General features: G+C 35.9%; 1 protein-coding gene across 1 annotated transcript; it reads left to right on the top strand.

The window, feature by feature from the left end:
- Positions 1-3,454: 3,454 nt before the first annotated feature.
- LOC121735661 (basic juvenile hormone-suppressible protein 2-like) lies at positions 3,455-15,216 on the top strand. The gene is made up of 10 exons (XM_042126563.1): positions 3,455-3,533; positions 4,327-4,460; positions 4,693-5,526; positions 5,643-5,815; positions 6,112-7,105; positions 12,031-12,133; positions 12,702-12,835; positions 12,920-13,756; positions 13,863-14,038; positions 14,187-15,216. Exons 1-10 carry the CDS (start codon positions 3,455-3,457, stop codon positions 15,214-15,216), a joined length of 4,494 nt encoding a protein of 1,497 aa, XP_041982497.1.
- The last annotated feature ends 3,983 nt before the right edge of the window (positions 15,217-19,199 follow it).

Raw genomic sequence — 19,199 nt, forward strand, 5'->3', positions numbered from 1 at the left:
CATTGTGAGTTTCTACGACGCGACGTCGTGCCGCGTATCGTGGCACGTTTAGTAGTCGCGACGTAGTTTTTTTATGCTCGTCGTAGATTCTCACGACACGATGTCGCATCGTGAAACGACGCCGCATCGTGGTACGACACGACCTCGTGTCGTGTTTATGTGTCCCGGCCCTAAGGCTGAGCTAGTCAAATTTTCTCACTTAATGCTAAGCTAATGAAAGCAAAGTAGCGGTAATAGCATATAGTAGCACACCGACTTAACCTTCAATTGATAGATAATTTGAAAGTTGAAGCTAACGAGCGTTCATTACACCCGTTGATAAGTGATGGCAAAGGTGAGAGATAACAGCGTCTAGCAACAGAACGACTCGGTCAGCCAAATTAGTAATCATTGTTGTCAGGGGCCAAGCCAGATTATGATCGTTTGGGTTCTGCAGACATCCAAATAAGTTTCTTGCACTTTTTATTTCTAGATTCAATATAATTAATGTACTGTAATAATATTACGATATTAATTAAGATATTTTACTTACTAGTTGCGATTTAGACTTTGTTATTTAGTATTTTTTAATATATTGAAACTAGTTTACCCGGCAAACGTTGTTTTGCTTTATAAATTATTTCTAGTATCAATATAAAATGTACTAAGATAAAAACCTATTCTTAGGCCTAACGAATGTACATACAAAATTTCATTACGAAACAAGAGAAGTTTGTGAACTCTTCCAAAATTTCATTTTGGAAGAGTTCACAAACACTGTGACACGAGAATTTTATAAATTATTAATTTAATGCCATTTAACCTATCAGGCCCCATAAGCTCACCCGTGAGCGAGACACAATAGAATAATAATAGATTTCCAAGAATGCATGATCGAAGGATTTAATCTAACATGTTAGTTCTCATTAATTGGCTTCTATTTATTGAGCAACGGACGCTAAGTATTAAAAAAAATGCTGTCAAAAATTCACTAACATAGAGGAAAAGCACAATATGTTTTTTTAACATTTTAATAATTAATATTTAATATTACAAAAGTGCTCTCCGAATTCCTCTAAAAATAAAAAGTTAAGTATCTTTATTTTTTAATCTTAAGTACTTACTAACTAGTTGAAATATTATATATATTTCAACGAGTTAGTAAGTAATGTGCGAAAGCCTTAAGCGTAAACCAGTTAGACTGCAAATTAACAAGGTATTCTGCAGATTATCTGGGTGCATATAATATATTTTCTTAAAGCCACGGGCCACCTCAATCGCAACAAAATCCAACAAGAGAAAGCTTAAAAACTTCGTGCCACATCCAAACTCTGGAAAACCTTACCAAAATTAACATAGTATTAGGAAATAATATTATATTATTTTTGCGTCTTTCATTAAAAAATATAATATTATCAACATTATAACTTGCAATTACATCATTTTGACTGTCATATTTCTAGAATTCAGTAAAAAATGAGCGTGATTTTAGCTTTAGCTTCTACAAAAACTCTATTAAGTATTGTAACTTGTTGCAAGCTTATAATACTTTCACATTTTATGGAAACTAGAATAACGCCCCTAGAGAAATGTTAAATATTTTTCAAAGTACATTTTCCTGTTACACAAAGGTTACCTGCGAAAGAAAACTGTAAAAATAGTTTTCTTTGATTTTCTTGCTCTGTACAATACAAAGCACATAGAGGCCATAATAGTTTTTTACAGATCGTTTTTATGAATAAAATAATGGATTGCTCTGTTGCTTTTACTTTCATATACATCCTTATAATATGAATAGAAATGTGTGCATATCTATCACATTCTATGTTAAGATGACGCCGCGTTAAAGTAAAAAATCGTTTTGGATATGTTTTAGATCGCTTGTTTTCTATGAATACAACAAGAAATGGAACAGCAAGAAATGGAAAGGGCGTAAGCGACAAATTAATGGTTTTTGCTATGGGCAAATTATAGTGTATGCTTGAACTAATCTATGTACAAATTTTGGAAGCTTAAATCACTCTCCGTTGGCAATATTAGAATCCCTGTTTTTATAGAGGTATTTCTGATTAATTATTCTGTGTTATAAAAGTTAACCAATCGTGTTATGCTATGGGTAATTCAAAGATAAAGACATGATGAATACTGACAAATAACTTTAATTTCTTAGCTTTAGATATTCTTGAGAAAAATCGATATCGCTGCAGCCAAATTCTCAAGGCGTCACCTTAACGCTGAACCGATTTTGATGAAAGTATGATGATAGTCTCTCAGGAATGACAACGGGGTTGCGAAAACAAAATAGCACGAAACATTTTGTTTTATTTAATATAATATTATGATTGTAAAAGTAATATTGTTCCTGGCCGTCTTCAACGCAAAAACCATCGCGAATAGGAACATTTTCATAGAAATTGTCGACCTCTATTACGTAGAACTCTTGACAAACGAGTGATTATTTATTTAGTTTTTGTAGTTTTTGTTATAGTTTAACTTTATCTCAATATTGTTTTTAAATATTACATTGTTGCAGATTGAAAATAAAATGTTGCACTTAAGTGTTAATTGGTCAAGGAAAGACGAATCTCAACCTAATGGCATTATTTTTATGGTTTATAACAACTTGTAATTGTAACAAATTAGAACTTATGAACTTAATGAGTAAATCTATGAGTAAGTATTATTATAATTAATTGCATTTTAGGGACATATATAAGACATACGAAAAGATGTTGCATCATTTTCGATGTCTACATAGCTGCAGGTAAAAGTCTACCTGGCTACAGACCAATTTAATACAGATTATAATTTAAGGTTAAATGCTTCATAACATTGTAAAAGTCTTCTAGTCGCAGTCTAGACATTTTTCTCTATTCTCTGGTATTTACCAGTCAAATGAGCAAAAAGTCTTACAAAATCTTTACTTTTAATACATGTATCTAATAACAAGAACTACAAAGATTCACTGCAAAACATTTACATACTAAAAAATATAAACGATTACAATTTAGTATGTAAATATTGTAATCGCTCAAATTTTGTACAGGAAATCTTTGTACAGGAACCTAGGGTAATTACTATCCTAAGCTGAATAATAACTCAAATATGGTAAATATTCTCGTATGGAAAATTATGTTGGTATTACATGGTATTACGTTTGTATGTGAACTGCGATGGCACCCGGACTCTTAAACGGTAGCGGCTTATAAACATTACAAAATGAAACATTTTCTCCATCACATATTTTTCCTGATAAAATCACGTAGGAGCACTAAAGCTGAAACAAAATATCCTAAAGGCAACAAAATGCTAAAAACACAGGTACATAATTAAAAATATTTACATGAGAGAAGCGCGAGATAAGATGTTTTTATACAAGATGAAAATAATAACATTTTCGATACGATAGCTAGTTCAACGAGTATAAATATTGGGGGAATAGGAGGTATGGGTACAGTTCAACTGAACCGTCAGTATGAAGGGTATAGCGTGTCTGATCTTGGCGTTGGCGGCTGCGGCCGTAGCCCGGCCAGATGGCGAATTCACCAACCTGGGTAAGAATATAGTACCATACTTTTTAAACCTGTTTCCCGATTCTACTGTTCTAATGCAACTTTAATGCTTCGTTCCTTGTTCGATTCGATACTTCACACCGGTTCTGGGTCCTCACTTTGACTTGGGATTTTAAGTTTCTTATTACAACCTGTTCCCCTATTCAACTAGGTATTTAAAACAATAGATACCTTCATTCCTTGTTAGATCCAGTTTCATATTAAATAATTATATTCTCATGAAAGTTTAAATGAACATAATATACAACGTTTGACGTAAATAAGAATACTTTTTGCTGGTGGTCTCAAGCTAATTTCTAAGTTACTCGAGTTTTGAACTGATTGCATGCAAAGTTGAAACTTTAATAGTTGTTGGTAGGTGGTACCTAACTGATAGTGTTAGGCAAGCGTGTAATATTCTGATGTAGGTTGAGGTTCACTTTTCTTATTTTATTAAATTTGTAAAGACCTTAGATTCGAATTAACTGACCGCTACTTTTATATTTACTCAATTTTAATTCATTTTAAAGCATAAGAAATTTTGGTATGTGGTATTGTAAACAGAAACCTTTACCAACCACATAGTCATCATCAAGTGACTCCCTAACAAAGTATCTAATTAAGAGCTCTACTAAAGTGTGTTATGACTCCCAAGAGCATTCTAAACTTATTTCATACAATGTAAAGAAGTAATATTTATATTCCTTAATAAATTTAAAAGCGCGTCTTGCTTAGAAGTTTTAAATTAAATATAAGTGTATTCTTCGTAGATTTTATAAGTTTTCTTCTTTTGCAGTTTTCAATGACATCAAACATAAGCAGGAGTTCATCTTCAAACTGCTCAACAATGTCATGCAGCCAGTCATGTACAAGGAAATCGAAGAAATCGGCAAGGACATCAAGTTTGAAGACAAAGTGGACTTTTACACTGTAAGACATTTTAATAAAAATATATTATAACTAGCTGTCCCGGTGAACTTCGTGTCACTTTAAGTCCTTCCCTGGATTTCTACGTATATTTTAAGACTAAAATTAGCCTAATCTGTTCAGCCGTTTTCGAGTGTTAGCGTTACTAACATAACTGAAGATCCATTTATATATATATAGATGTCAATTTGTCAATTTATAGAGAAATTCTTTAACGACGTTTTTTTCTTTGCAGAAGCCCGAAGTCGTCAAGACTTTTGTCAAAAACCTGAAGTTCGGTTTCTTGCCCCGTGGTGAAATTTTCACCCTGCACATCGACCGCCAAATGAAGGAGGTCATCTCGATGTTCCACATGCTGTACTACGCCAAGGACTTCGAAACCTTCATCAAGACCGCCTGCTGGATGAGACTGTACCTGAACGAGGGCATGTTCGTATATGCTCTCACCGTAGCTGTAAGACACCGCGATGACTGCAAGGGCATCATCCTGCCTCCTCCGTACGAAATCTACCCCTACTACTTCGTCCGCGGTGACGTTATCCAAAAGGCGTACTTACTTAAAATGAAGAAGGGTCTCGTTGACCACAAGCTGTGTGACTTCTACGGCATCAAGGTCACCGACAAGAAAGTCTACATCATCGACGAGAATGTTTACGACACCCGTGTTCATCTCAACGAGGAGGACCGTCTGAGATACTTCACCGAGGACATCGACCTAAACACCTACTACTACTACTTCCACATCGATTATCCCTTCTGGATGGGCGAGCAGGTCAACAACAAGGTTATGTTCAGACGCTGGGAGCTGACTCTGTACGTGTACCAGCAGATCCTCGCCAGGTACTACATGGAGAGATTGTCCAACGGCTTAGGAGAAATCACCACCTTCTCGTGGGACACGACCATCATGAAGGGCTACTGGCCGTGGTTGATCCTGCACAACGGAGTACAATTGCCCGTCAGGATGAACAACTTCAACTTCATCGGAAACTACAACGTTGGAGTCATGAAACTGGCCAAGGATTACGAGAACATAATTACCGAGGCTGTCGTTAAGGGATACATTGAGGTTAGTTTTATGTCTATGTTAAAAAATATTACATTGCAAGTTACAACATTATGCATAGTTAATTTTACTAAGAAACGTGAAACAATTCATTATTATAATATCTTTTGTTATTTTAGATCAATGGATTCAGGTATGAACTGAACAAGGAAGAGGACATCGAACACTTGGGTAAACTTATCTATGGTGCCGTTGAGAAGACTGATCTAACCAAGTACCAAATCCACGCCTACCGCTACTTACTCGTCTTGATGAAGTCAGTCATTGGACTCAACACAGTAACCTCCGACAAGTAAGTTTCTTGTGAATCAAATGTTACAATTTATAACTGTAAAACCTGGTATTACTTTAATACATTGTCCATGCCAGGGAAAGACATAACTGATAATCTTTAAGAAACTATGTAAAAAGAAAAAGTTATCGCATTTTCTCGCAGTTCAATTTTACGATAATTTTTATAAAGAAAGGTTCTTAATTCTTTTAGGCACACATTCTAATTTCATAATATCTAACTTGCTACTTATATACCTAACTTAAAAACAGTATTACTATTTTGTCATAAACTTTTCTTTTTTAAATTAATTCCAGATACTTCGTTGTACCATCTGTGCTTGACAACTACCAGACCGCCCTCCGTGATCCAGTCTTCTACCAGCTGCAGAAACGTCTCTTCTACTTCGTGATGATCTTCAAGAACCGTCTCCCAAGCTACACCCACGAAGACCTGTACTTCCCAGGCGTGAAAGTTGAGAACGTCGTCGTTGATAAACTTGTCACATACTTCGATGACTACCTCATGGACATGACTAACGCTGTTACCTACAACGATAATGAACTCAAGAAGGCAACTCCTGACATGGTATTCTTCGCCCGCAAACGCCGCCTGAATCATCAACCATTCGAGGTCAAATTCGAAATCGAGTCGGACAAGCAAGTCGACTGTGTTGTCAGGCTGTTCCTGGGACCTAAAGAGGACCACACGGGACGTCTCTTCGACATCAACGAGAACAGATTCAACTTCGTGGAACTCGACTCCTTCATGTACAAACTCGTGACCGGCAAGAACTTCATCGTCAGGAAGTCCATGGACATGCACAACCTCATCGGTGACAGAATGATGACTTACAACATCTGGAACAAGTTCCAAAGCACCACCGACGTGAAGGACTTCTTCATGAAAGATCTCAGAAACTACATGACCGGGTTCCCCACCAGGCTGCTTCTGCCCAAGGGTACCGTTGGTGGCATGAACATGATGCTGTACGTCATCGTGTCTCCGCTGAAGCTCATCGACAACATTGACGCGGAAATCTTCGACGCCGACCGCAGAGAGTTTGTCGTAGACTTCAGGTCTAGCATGCTCCTCGACAAGATGCCCCTCGGCTTCCCCTTCGACCGCATGATCGACGTGTCCAAATTCTTCACACCCAACATGAAGTTCGTCGATGTGACGATCTTCCACAAGAACCAGGTGTGCGACATGAAGACCCGCTGGAACAGATGGGTGCTCAAGAACTACGACCTGATCGACAGAACCGGCACAGTCATGGAGAACAACTACTTCGTTGACATCTTCCCCAAAACGACCGAATACTGACTTCTGAAATATCCGTAGTATACAAGCAAAGTTGAAATGTTAATGAATTTTTGAAATATAAAAAAAAAACTTTTATTATATTCAATTTATTTTATTCACAATAGCCCTTCACATTCTAGTAAATAAATGCTATTCTAAAAGCATAAACAAGAAAATTGTTATCTGCTAAGTCTTTGTAACAAGAAGTAATAAAAATTTAATCCGAGATATTCCCATCTAAATAATACAAATGTTTCCGCATTTCTTCCATTCACCGATATACAATACCGACAGTAACAAAGTTGTGGAAAATGCAGCCTCTTGAATGATAAAAGAGATTGAATAAGATATTTTATGATTATCAACAGCATAGCAATTTCGCTTTAAAATATAACTTTCATTTTACGATCCATAAAATATTTTTATAACTAGTCTTTCAATATTAATGAGTAGTGACTACCTAAGTAAATAAAAAATTTTCTCATATTGAAACATGAATGAAAATGTGATATTGTTTTTCTCGCTTCTATTCTATTCTATAGATATTCTCCTAGATTCTATTCTATTCTATAGAATTTTTCAAAATATAAGGGCTTTATGATTCTGATAGTATGTCGTTTATAACTGAGTAATATTAAGGTATCGCTAGCCTGTTTGTAAATTCTAAGTGTGTTAGTCGTTCAATTAATGTAAAAAAAAAATTAAAAGCGGAAAAGGCTTAGTGTCGCTAATAATTTTTGCTAGCCACTTTTTTTTGCCCCAGAACTTTTTTTTTTCCGACAGTAAAATTATCTGAAATATGTAAGAAAATATAAGTCAGTGTTACTATTTACATTTTACAAGATAGTCAGTACTCAGTAGTCTAGCTACTTGTATATACAGATCACAATCTCAGTAGGACAAGTTGCCTTCATTTATTATCACTAGAGATCGCCCAATGGTCGAAATTCGACCTTAGTTTCAATAACATTAGGACTACTACCTATATTTTGTAAAAAAATATTGACTTTATCATATTTTTTACAACTCATGTCTCTGGGACTCAGCTGATCTCAGACTGGCCGTGTAAGCATTGTCTAATAGTATCTAAGATTCAATTAAAAAATATATAATCCATTTTTAATTTGTCACCTTGTTGTCAACAGACTTCAACCATAAATAAAAGAGTATAATTCGTATGTATAGGCTTGTCACTCAAAAATCTGTCATTTTTTTCTAGTGTGTCTGTTGTAGTGTGCGTAATGTTTTATTTGTTAAAAAAATGTATGATAATAAGCATAATTTCAAAATAATATTAGGTACCATATAAACTATCACTGTACAAAATTTCATTCACCTACGTTTCCCCACTTTTCGTCAAAAGGGATACAAAGTTTTTGGCTCACGTATTAATATATAGATTTAGATATCCACCCTAAACAATTAAAAACTACCAAATCCCAACATAAATTATAAATACTGAGATTTATTCAAATTCAAATTCTTTATTAAGCATACAATAATATACAATAGTATAAAAGCTAGGTAACGTACATCACGTCGTCTAGTCCCATGCTAAGTAAAAACTTGTGTTATGGCAATCAGACAACAGATGCACGCCTAACAATTTTATCCCAATATATATTATGTACACATTCACACACACAATCACACTACACTTTATCACGTAAAGTATCTTTCGGCGACGTGATGCGCGCTTCGTTCGGGAGCCTCCCCCGGAACCTCCGGTAAACTACACCGGCGGGCCAGAACTCCTCCACCTCGAAGATGGATAAAACTTGAGTCGGCACTCTCACCACAAAGGAACTGAAATTCACTTTGTGGCGAGAGTGCAGACGCTCCACCCTCAAGGTGTAGGTGGTCTTCTCGCGGATGTAGTTTACGACGTCTTCGACCGTCATGGACCACTGCAGGCGCGACACGTAGAGCGGCGTCGCGGGCACCTCGCTTCGCAGGCGCAGCTCGGCCACATAAGGTGCTCTCCACCAGAACGAAGCCCTCCTCGTCGCACCTCCTGCTCTCGTCCCTGTCGAGTCGAAGATTTTCAGCCTTGCGGCCCTCCTTTGCACCCCTCGCCTTTGCCCGCGGGTATACTAATATACTAATCTACACTACTACTAGAATTTACATTCTACACTACTATTATAAAGAAGAAAGATTTGAATTTATGTGTGTAATATTATAATAATATTATGTTTACGTAATAAATAAAATCAAAAACTCCTGAGCAGTTTTAAAAAAATATTTTACCATTCGAAAGCTACATTCACCCTGAGTAACAGGCTATATTTATTGCTAGAAAAGATTAGGGATCCTTACTATAACGTTATCCAAGGTAGAGAAAAAAACCCCTAAGGGAAAAGCCAAACGAGCTTAAATTTGTGAGTCGTGAGTCGCAGAATTTCTGCCGCGTAAATATCTTTTCATACAAATCATGAATAAATAAATAATAAGTAAAAAATAAAAACATCTTTATTAAACACACAAGGGGCAAAACGATAAAGTTAATATACCTAGCGGAATAGAGCAACAATCTAGAGCTGTCAAACGAAACCGAAATTGGTTTCATCTGTGTGTAAAAATATGTGTACGTATACACTTACACAAGCATGATTGAACATGATTTCTATGAGATTAAATTGTCAACGTGTGGCACGTGCCGACATATTTTATATTTATTTTTAACCGACTTCCAAAAAGGAGGAGGTTATATGTTCGGCTGTGGATATATTATATATTTTTTTATTTTCATTTGTGTACTGTTGATACACAAACGGCGGAGTAATTGTTCAACGATTACTCCGCCGTTTGTGAACCGATTTTCGAAATTTTCATTTTGTTGTATGAGGTTTCACTCCAATTAGGTCCCATTTTCACAAGAGTGGAGATCTGATGTTGGGAACCATGAGTAATCGAGGGAACTCTTCAAAATTTATATGGAAACATATGGTGATTTTGGTTTTATGAGAAGCATCCTAAGCATATGCTACCAAAACGCAAGAGTTTGCACCGAGGTATACTATGGTTCCGAAGATACTAAGAGAACTCCTATTCCTTATTTTAAGAACTGAAAGCATAATATGCTACTATGTAAATTACATTCATCATCATCATCATCATTACCACGACAGGGTCACCAATGTCACAAAAATTGAACATAACAAATTCAACCTTAACTCTAGAGCGTAAGGCACACATTTGACATTACTTCTGAGAAGTTAAAGTTGCTTCGATAATATTTTTAAATGTAAGTATTGTACTTGTACTATTATCTATTCTGTTGTATTATTTAAAATTATCTGCAGTTGATATTATATTTTGTATGTGTGACTGTTAACAAATTTTAATAACTAATAAGATACGTAGAATAATATGCAGGTGTGTTATTCTACGTAAGTATAGTACCGTACGCTATGATTTACTACTTACTTTACTCGCGACATACCTAAAACTTCCTCTAAAGGCAGCGTGGCGGTATGATGTAGTTGAAAAATCAACAAGTAACTCGACCCCCTAGTATTTATACTTGACTGCTTCTCATTTGCCCACTGCAGTTTACTGTAAAGGTAAGGTGGTACTTTGAGTTTCACTACATTAAACAAAAGAGTTGCTAATGCAGTTGTCTATAACGGTAGTCCATACGCAGCCAGCGTAAGCCGGATGTACGGTGTTAAGGTGCCCATACACGGGACAATTTGTCATTTCAATCGATCGTCTTCAATCGATCGTCAAGAAAATCGTCCAATCGATCTTTTGAACGTAAAATCGTTTGCGATGTTGCTACACACGTACAATTTGTCGTTCGATTTTAACATCGAGGAGATAAATCGTTACAATAATCGTCCCGTGTATGGCCTTTACGTGAGCGCCTGGAGGGATTGAACAACAGTACCTGGCACATGCATTATGCACCCTCTGTATGAGTTTCTTTGACCTAGACAGCAAACAGGGGCCTATTAACGGAATCAGCGTTATTTAATTTTGATAAGACTATCAAAATTAAATAACGCTGATTTTATCATTCGTGAAAAATATTATTTTGGGACTACTGTATTTTATCGTTAAGAGGTGTGTGCGAAAATCTATTAAACAGTTATTGAAATTATCGTGAACAAACGGACAGACAGACGCGTTGGGCGTATTTTATGTAAATTGAATAAACATTATAATTGACCGATTTATGCTTAAGTAAAAGAAGGTTTGCTAGACTGTATCGCCATAAATAATGATCTATCAATATAAGTACCGAAACATTTTGAAAATTGTTTTCATTAAAACAATAATCCATTAATTATTATTGTCAAGCTATAAATCAAGATAATATTATCATTTTAACCTCAACTTAACGTGGGTGAAGCTGCAGGCAAAAGTTATATTGACAAAGTTGTGGTAATAAGGTTAAATTACATTGAAAAAAGGTGAAGCAAAGAAGGGTGTGGTAAGGCAGGGTTGAGCATTCCCTGGTAATGTCATTGAACTTAATGATGACTTCTACTCATTGTGGATAAATAACAACAAGTTTACCGTGACTATACCACGGAAGACTATAAAAATCTTACTAGTTATGTACTACCATGCCATTAGTAAAAAATCTAGGTGGTCTTAGTTAAGTATATTAGTGAACATGAAAAATTTGTTGGCGATAAGAGAAAAATAATTACAACGTAGCCTATACAACGTAGGCTTTCATGTCGTAAAATTTAGCCCCATAAGCCTCACATAGGAATTTGATGCAAATTTTTTTAACATTTCATAGAACTTTCGAATAATTAATACACTTTCTCTTCGATAAATACATTGTTAGCGAATGTTGACTTATAAAAATCGATAACTTTTGACTCCTTACAATGTTGCATACCTGTACCTTTATCTCATAAACAGCTGAGGGAGGTATATATAAGGGAGGTATAGCAGAGTGAGTCGTAGTGCAGCGAAGTGGTGGAACAATGAAGGTCTTGTGTCTGGTGTTAGGGCTCTCAGCTTTTGCTGCAGCCTCTGGTATTCTTGAGGATAACATAGTAAACACTAATAATGGTAAGAATTAGCTTTATAAACTAAATTCCTCAGGCATCCATTACACGGTAGGTTTTGCTGTCAGTTTTACCATAGTCATGGCTGTAACTGATGGATAACCTACCGTGTAAGAGCGTGGCAGACGGTTACATGAAGTTGATTGACGAAAATCTGGATATATTGATTTTTGCTTCATGCAACCATCAGTCATGAATTTTTAAGTGAGTGTTGTCACATCTGACAAAATAGGAAAAAAATTAGAAACGTACACCTTTGAAAATTTTGGCTTTGACTGGCATAAAACTGAAGAGAATTGAGTGACCGTCTAATCCCATTCGTCAGTCCATCAGTCAAACATAATTCATGATTGACGGAATTGACTGTCGCTTGCATGAGCGTGTAATGGATGCCTAGAATTTTAAATAAAGCCCGCTGCGCACAGTATTTTGTGGAAACCGTAGCTTTTGCTGTCATAAAGAACTTTTTATCTATGCCTAACTGTCCATCCCTGAGATTTACCTTCCTGAAATTGTCAGCCTTGTTTTCTTCAAAAAAATTTTTTTTAACTTGGATGCCTTTATATTTTTAGGAGTAAGCGACATCAAGCAACGTCAGATTATAATTCTAAAGTTGCTGAACAACATCTTGGAGCCGCTCGTCGACAAGGATATCAAAGATGTAGGAACTAACTTCGACATTGAACGGAACATTAATTTGTTCACGGTAAGATAGGCTGTTATAATGCTGAATAATGTAAAGACATTATAAATGTTTTCATTCTACTCAAATATTTATTTAACTTTACAGAAACCTGAAGTAGTCAAAGAATTCATCAAGCACCTGAAGCTTGGTATGCTACCACGTGGAGAGGTGTTCACTTTAACCATCGACCGTCAACTGAAGGAAGTAATCAGTGCCTTCCACGTACTTTACTTTGCAAAGGACTTCGACACTTTCGTCAAGACAGCCTGCTGGATGCGCCTCAACCTTAACGAAGGCATGTTCGTCTATGCCCTGACTGTAGCCGTCAGACACCGCAACGACTGCAAGGGAATCATCCTGCCACCTCCTTACGAAATCTACCCATACTTCTTCGTTCGCGCCGATGTCATCCAGAAAGCGTACCTCCTGAAAATGAAGAAAGGTCTCCTGGACAAGAAACTCTGCGACTTATACGGAATCAAGAAAACCGACAAAGAAGTTTACATAATCGACGAGAATGTCTTTGACCGCCGTGTGGTGTTGAACAAGGAGGACAGACTCAGATACTTCACTGAAGATATCGGTCTAAACACATATTACTACTACTTCCATGTCGACTATCCATTCTGGATGAAGGACACCATCGTTAATAACAAACTTCTTACAAGACGCTGGGAGCTTACCCTCTACATCAACCAGCAAATTCTTGCTCGTTACCACTTGGAGCGCTTGTCCAACAACCTTGGGGAAATCGACCAATTGGATTTGAACACGATCGTCAAGAAAGGATACTGGCCATGGATGCTCCTGCACAACGGTGTTCAACTACCAGTGAGGTTGAACAACCACATCATCACCCATGAGAAGAACACTGATGTTATCCATCTTGTCAAAGTATACGAAGACATAATTACAGGAGCTATCATCAAGGGATTCGTTGAAGTAAGCTGACTTATCTAACCTTCCTAAGAGTAAAACATTAATTTATTATTGAAATATAAATAATAAGATGATCAATTAATATACTAATTTTTTCTTACTATTTTAGATCAACGGTGTCAGACTAGACCTGGTGAAAGCTGAAGATGTAGAAGTACTTGGAAAACTTATCTTTGGAATGATCGAAGACAAAAATAACCTAAGCACTGTTACTGTAGAAGCTTACAGATACCTTTTGATCTTGCTGAAGGACGTCGTTGGAGTTAACACCATCCACAATGACAAGTGAGCTAAAATTGAGATAGATATATTGAATAGGCACAAGTATAAATAGCTGTCACATGGACAAAATCTCAATATTTTTAATTCAGACCATTATAACCTTATTTTTATGTTGTATATTACATGTTTAAATTTGTTTCATCTGTTACAGATACTTCGTCGTGCCTACCGTTCTTGACAACTTCCAGACTACATTACGTGACCCCGTATTCTACCAGCTACAAAAGCGTCTCTGCAACTTGTTGATCCTGTTCAAGAAACGCCTGCCGTGCTACACTCGCGATGAGCTGACGTTCCCTGGACTGAAGATCGACAACGTCGTCGTCGACAAACTGGAGACTTTCTTTGATGACCATATAATGGACATGACGAACGCTCTTATTCTGAACAAAGACGAGCAAATGACTACTAAGTCTGAAATGACAGTTTTAGTACGCAAACGCCGCCTGAACCACAAACCCTTCAAAGTGGTCATCGATGTACTGTCAGACAAGACCGTAGACAGCGTGGTGAGAATCTTCCTGGGACCCAAGCAGGATACTCTGGGCCGCCTCATCGACATCAACAAGAACCGATTGAACTTCGTAGAGATCGACTCGTTCCTGTACAAACTGAACACCGGCAAGAACACAATCGTCAGAAACTCAATCGACATGCACAACATCGTCCGCGACCGCATGATGACGCGCGATCTCCTCAAGAAGATCGACACCATTACCGACGTCAGAGATCTGTTGATGAAGGACTTGAAGAACTATATGACAGGATTCCCCGCAAGGTTGATCCTGCCTAAGGGTCACATCGGCGGTATGAAGATGATGCTGTACGTGATCGTCACCCCGTTGAAACTTGTAGACGGCGTCGATGTCAACTTGCTCGACACGACTCGTCAAGGCCTCACCGTGGACTACAGGTCTACTGTCCTCCTCGATAAGATGCCCCTTGGATTCCCTCTTGACCGTCAAATCGACCTCGTCAGATTCAACACGCCTAACATGAAGTTCGTCGATGTGAACATCTTCCACAAGCCCCAGGTCTGCGACATGAAGACTCGCTGGAACCGCTGGGTCTTAAGAGACTACGACCTAGTCGACATGACCACCGTCATCAACGACGACTTCAACGTCGAAGTCGACGTCAACAACAAACTCTACAAGAACTCTAACATCGTTGACATATAAAAAGTAAAAAATATAACTGTTTAAGAAATGCATCAATAAATAAATAGCGAATGAATACATTTCAAAGTTTTTTATTTGAAACTTACCCTCTCAATACTATAATTTAACTTAAGTAATTATGTAACATTAGTAAAATTATTATTTTTAGTGGTCAAATATCTTAGGTCTTGATGTACTTCTGTCTAATAGTCTAAATACGAGACGATGTTAAAATAAAATAGCAAAGTATTAGTAAGGAATACCACTAAATTATTCAGTAATTAACGCTTTCATTAGAACCATGGATAATGATCATTTAAACCCTGCTAAACTTTGAAGGAATAAATTTCTAAAATACATTTTAACAAGCATTTTGAAATATTTAATCACAAAATGATTTTAGAAACTATTTCTAGTCGTGCAGAATCGTCTACGTCCACTTCGTTTTGGTAAAAGTAAGAACGATGATTTTAGGTTTTCTTAATCTATTATTAAGCTTTGCCGCTTGCATACCAAACAAAATAAAATAAAAACTTTACAAATACATAATTTATTAATATTATGAACACGCTCTTGATTCCTCAAACCTAACATGAAAAATTTACTCACATTTTAACTTGTCTGTGTAAATTTTGCCTAGTCAAGACGTAAATAATATTTATTATACCTTATATAGCTGTAGAGTGTAGGGTACCTATCTTAGATACTATATACATAATATATTATATTAGTATAGATATTTTCACTGAAGAATAGAAAAGACAGTTTTATGATTTAATGCTTCTAATGCATTAAATAATTTAACCTTAACCTCGTTAGCAAAATTAAAAATCGACCAAGTGCCTATCTACCTGTACCTATCTTAGATACTATATACATAATATATTATATTAGTATAGATATTTTCACTGAAGAATAGAAAAGACAGTTTTATGATTTAATGCTTCTAATGCATTAAATAATTTAACCTTAACCTCGTTAGCAAAATTAAAAATCGACCAAGTGCCAGTCGGATTCACGCACGAACCCTTTATAGAGCAACCGCGGTAATAGAGCAAAAATAGGCCAAAAATTGTGATTTGTATGGGAGCCTCACCTGAATTTTTATTTTACTTAAATATTACTAGCTATTTGACCGAGCTTTTCTCGGTATTCGATAAAACCCCCTATACTTATACTAAATTTCATTAAAATCGTTGGAGCCGATTCCGAGATACCAATTATATATATACATATATACAAGAATTGCTTGTTTAAAGATATGATATTATTAATTGTTAAAGTATACATATATTTAAGGTCTCTGTGAAAATTTCAAGTGCCTACCTGTTGCCATTATTGATATTGAGCAAAAAAGGCCAAAAAAATTACGTTTGTTGTATGGGAGCCCCCCTTAAATATGAATATTATTTTGTTTTTTGTATTTGTTGTTATAGGGGCAACAGATATACACAATCTGTAAATATTTCAGAAGTCTAGCTGTAGCGGTTCTTGAGATACAGCCTGGCGACATACAGACAGCCAGGGACAGACAGACGAACAAACGAACAGAGGGACAGACAGACAGACAACGAAGTCTTAGTAATAAGGTCCCGTTTTTTCCCCTTTGGGTACGGAACCCTAAAAACGAAAGAATGGATTTTTACTCGCATAGATTTAACTTTTTTGGTTATGTCTGCTTCAATTCATACCTTAACCTCTCACATCTCTTATTCGATAGCACCCCAAGCCTAATATAACAATGACTTGTGCAATAAGTTATATTCTTCGTGCTGACAACTTAATAAAAACTAAGCTGAGTTCTTCTTCACACTAATGAAATTATTTGCGGTGAAATGTAGCTGTAATTAAAAACTAGAAAACCGCCATCGTGTTAAAATATATAAAATAACGAGCTTTTGCCCGCGGCTTCGCTCGCATTAAGAAGTATTATTATATACAAACTTTCATTTGAACCTCTTGGGGTTGGAATTAATCAAAATACTTTCTTAGCGGATGCCTACGTTATAACTTATAACATCTACCTGCATGCCAAATTTCAGCCCGATCCGTCCAGTGGTTTGGGCTGTGCGTTGATAGATCACTATGTCAATCAGTGATTATGTCAATCAGTCATATGATTTCGGTATCATTAAAAAGTTATAACTTTTTAATGATACCGAAATATGTACCGAAATCATATATATATATGATTTCGGTATCATTAAAAAGTTATAATTTTACAGAAGACAATTCCAAATTCAAATTAGGTTAATGTGAGATTTACCTAATTTAATTAAAATTAGCGACCGCGAAGCGGAGCGTCAAGTTGTCAAAATATGTGTGTTTTGTATACAAAAAACACATTTGACAACTTGACGCTCCGTCACTGACGCGTAGGTTTGTTCTAAGCTAATTTATAGTTAGGAAGGCGAGGTAGCTAAATGGCGTAATTCAACGGCGCCGTCGAGACTTATCAAAATCAAAAGATAAAATAATTTCGAAAAGAAAAGCTCGTATGGTAAAAACCATTTTAGCGGTGGGTTTGGCGTGTACGGTTTTTCAAAAATGTAAAAAAAACAGTTACTTGGGCATTCTCGAGCGCGTCAGATATTCATACTACGTATGCCCCATGTGCCTCTGATAACATCGGTATACTAATCTGCCGGTTTGCGTGGTGGCATATAAAGTAGTCAAAAATGCAAAAAAAAAATTTACTCGAGCGCGTCAGATTTCGGAAGGGGTATTAAGTGGGCCCCAAGGAAGCTCCCTTTAAAAAAAATGGCGATTTCGGCGTGACGATAAGTTACGATGAATTTTTGAAAATGCAAAAAAAAAATTTTTTTGAAATACTCTCTTATGTTCTCTTAATCTGACCGGAAAGGTTTTTTGGTTTCTTTTTTTTGCTTCAATTCTTTACTTCGTTTTGCTTACGATACGTCCAAAAAACAATTTGAGGATCAACAAGCTATTGAATAATATACATATGTACATGTTAATAATACAGATACGCGTAACTTTTTCCGAGTCCACGAATATTGTCGAGAAGCTTTAGAAAAAAAAAATGAGATATAACAAAAGTCACATAATTTAATCATCGTTATTTCATATCAATTTTTTCAACACCCTCAGTTTTCGAGATATATACTCAAAAAACCGGGAGTTTGAGTTTTTATGATGCTTCAAGTCAAAAAGTTTAACTTTGGACAAAAATGTAAAGAGACCTTTTTTGTGTAAAATAAAATTACCTTTTTTGTTTATTTAAACTTTTTTTTGTAAAATGTATTGTTCGCGACTTATATTATGCCGCAACGCGTTTTTCGGAAGACGAAATGGCTCCTCCACACTTCCGGTCATGAGGAAACCGGCAGATTTTGTATTTTTAGTAACTTTTAGATTATATTCTTCAAAATAAAAAATTAAAAAAATCGCGCTCGAGAATGCCGGATTAACGTTTCGACCTATGCAAAGAACAAAGTCACATTTGCAAACTCTCTACTTTTCAGGAGAGCAATATAAAGTTTGTCTTACTCAAATTTAGCTATAGCTTTTTTTCCACTAGTTCTTTATACTTGATTCTTTTAAAATACGTATATAATAGTATTATGCATTGATTCTTATCAAAACAATAAATTGAAATCCAATATTTTAAAAAATAGTAGTTTATATATGCACATATGACCATTTCTTGCGGAAATCACTGTACAAATGTGTGTCATATATGCAAATGAAACCTTGTTCTTGGAAAGAGTGCTGGTAGGTGCTGGTACCAAGTGTAATTAAAACTTTGTTCTTAGTAAATTCTGAGCGCTAAGAGGTTTTATTTGTTAAAGGGCATAAAAAGACACAAAGAAATGAAAAAAATAAACATTTATTAAGTAATCACAGTATGCAACATAATAATCATAGGTAATTAAATTTTTTAATCGTTTTTATAACACCATGTTACATAAAATATTATATTATAATAATAATCAACAAAATAACACTGAATCTCGTGTAAGTATAACATTATTTTTTATATA

Source organism: Aricia agestis, chromosome 17, assembly GCF_905147365.1.
Source record: "Aricia agestis chromosome 17, ilAriAges1.1, whole genome shotgun sequence".
NCBI lineage: Eukaryota > Metazoa > Arthropoda > Insecta > Lepidoptera > Lycaenidae > Aricia > Aricia agestis.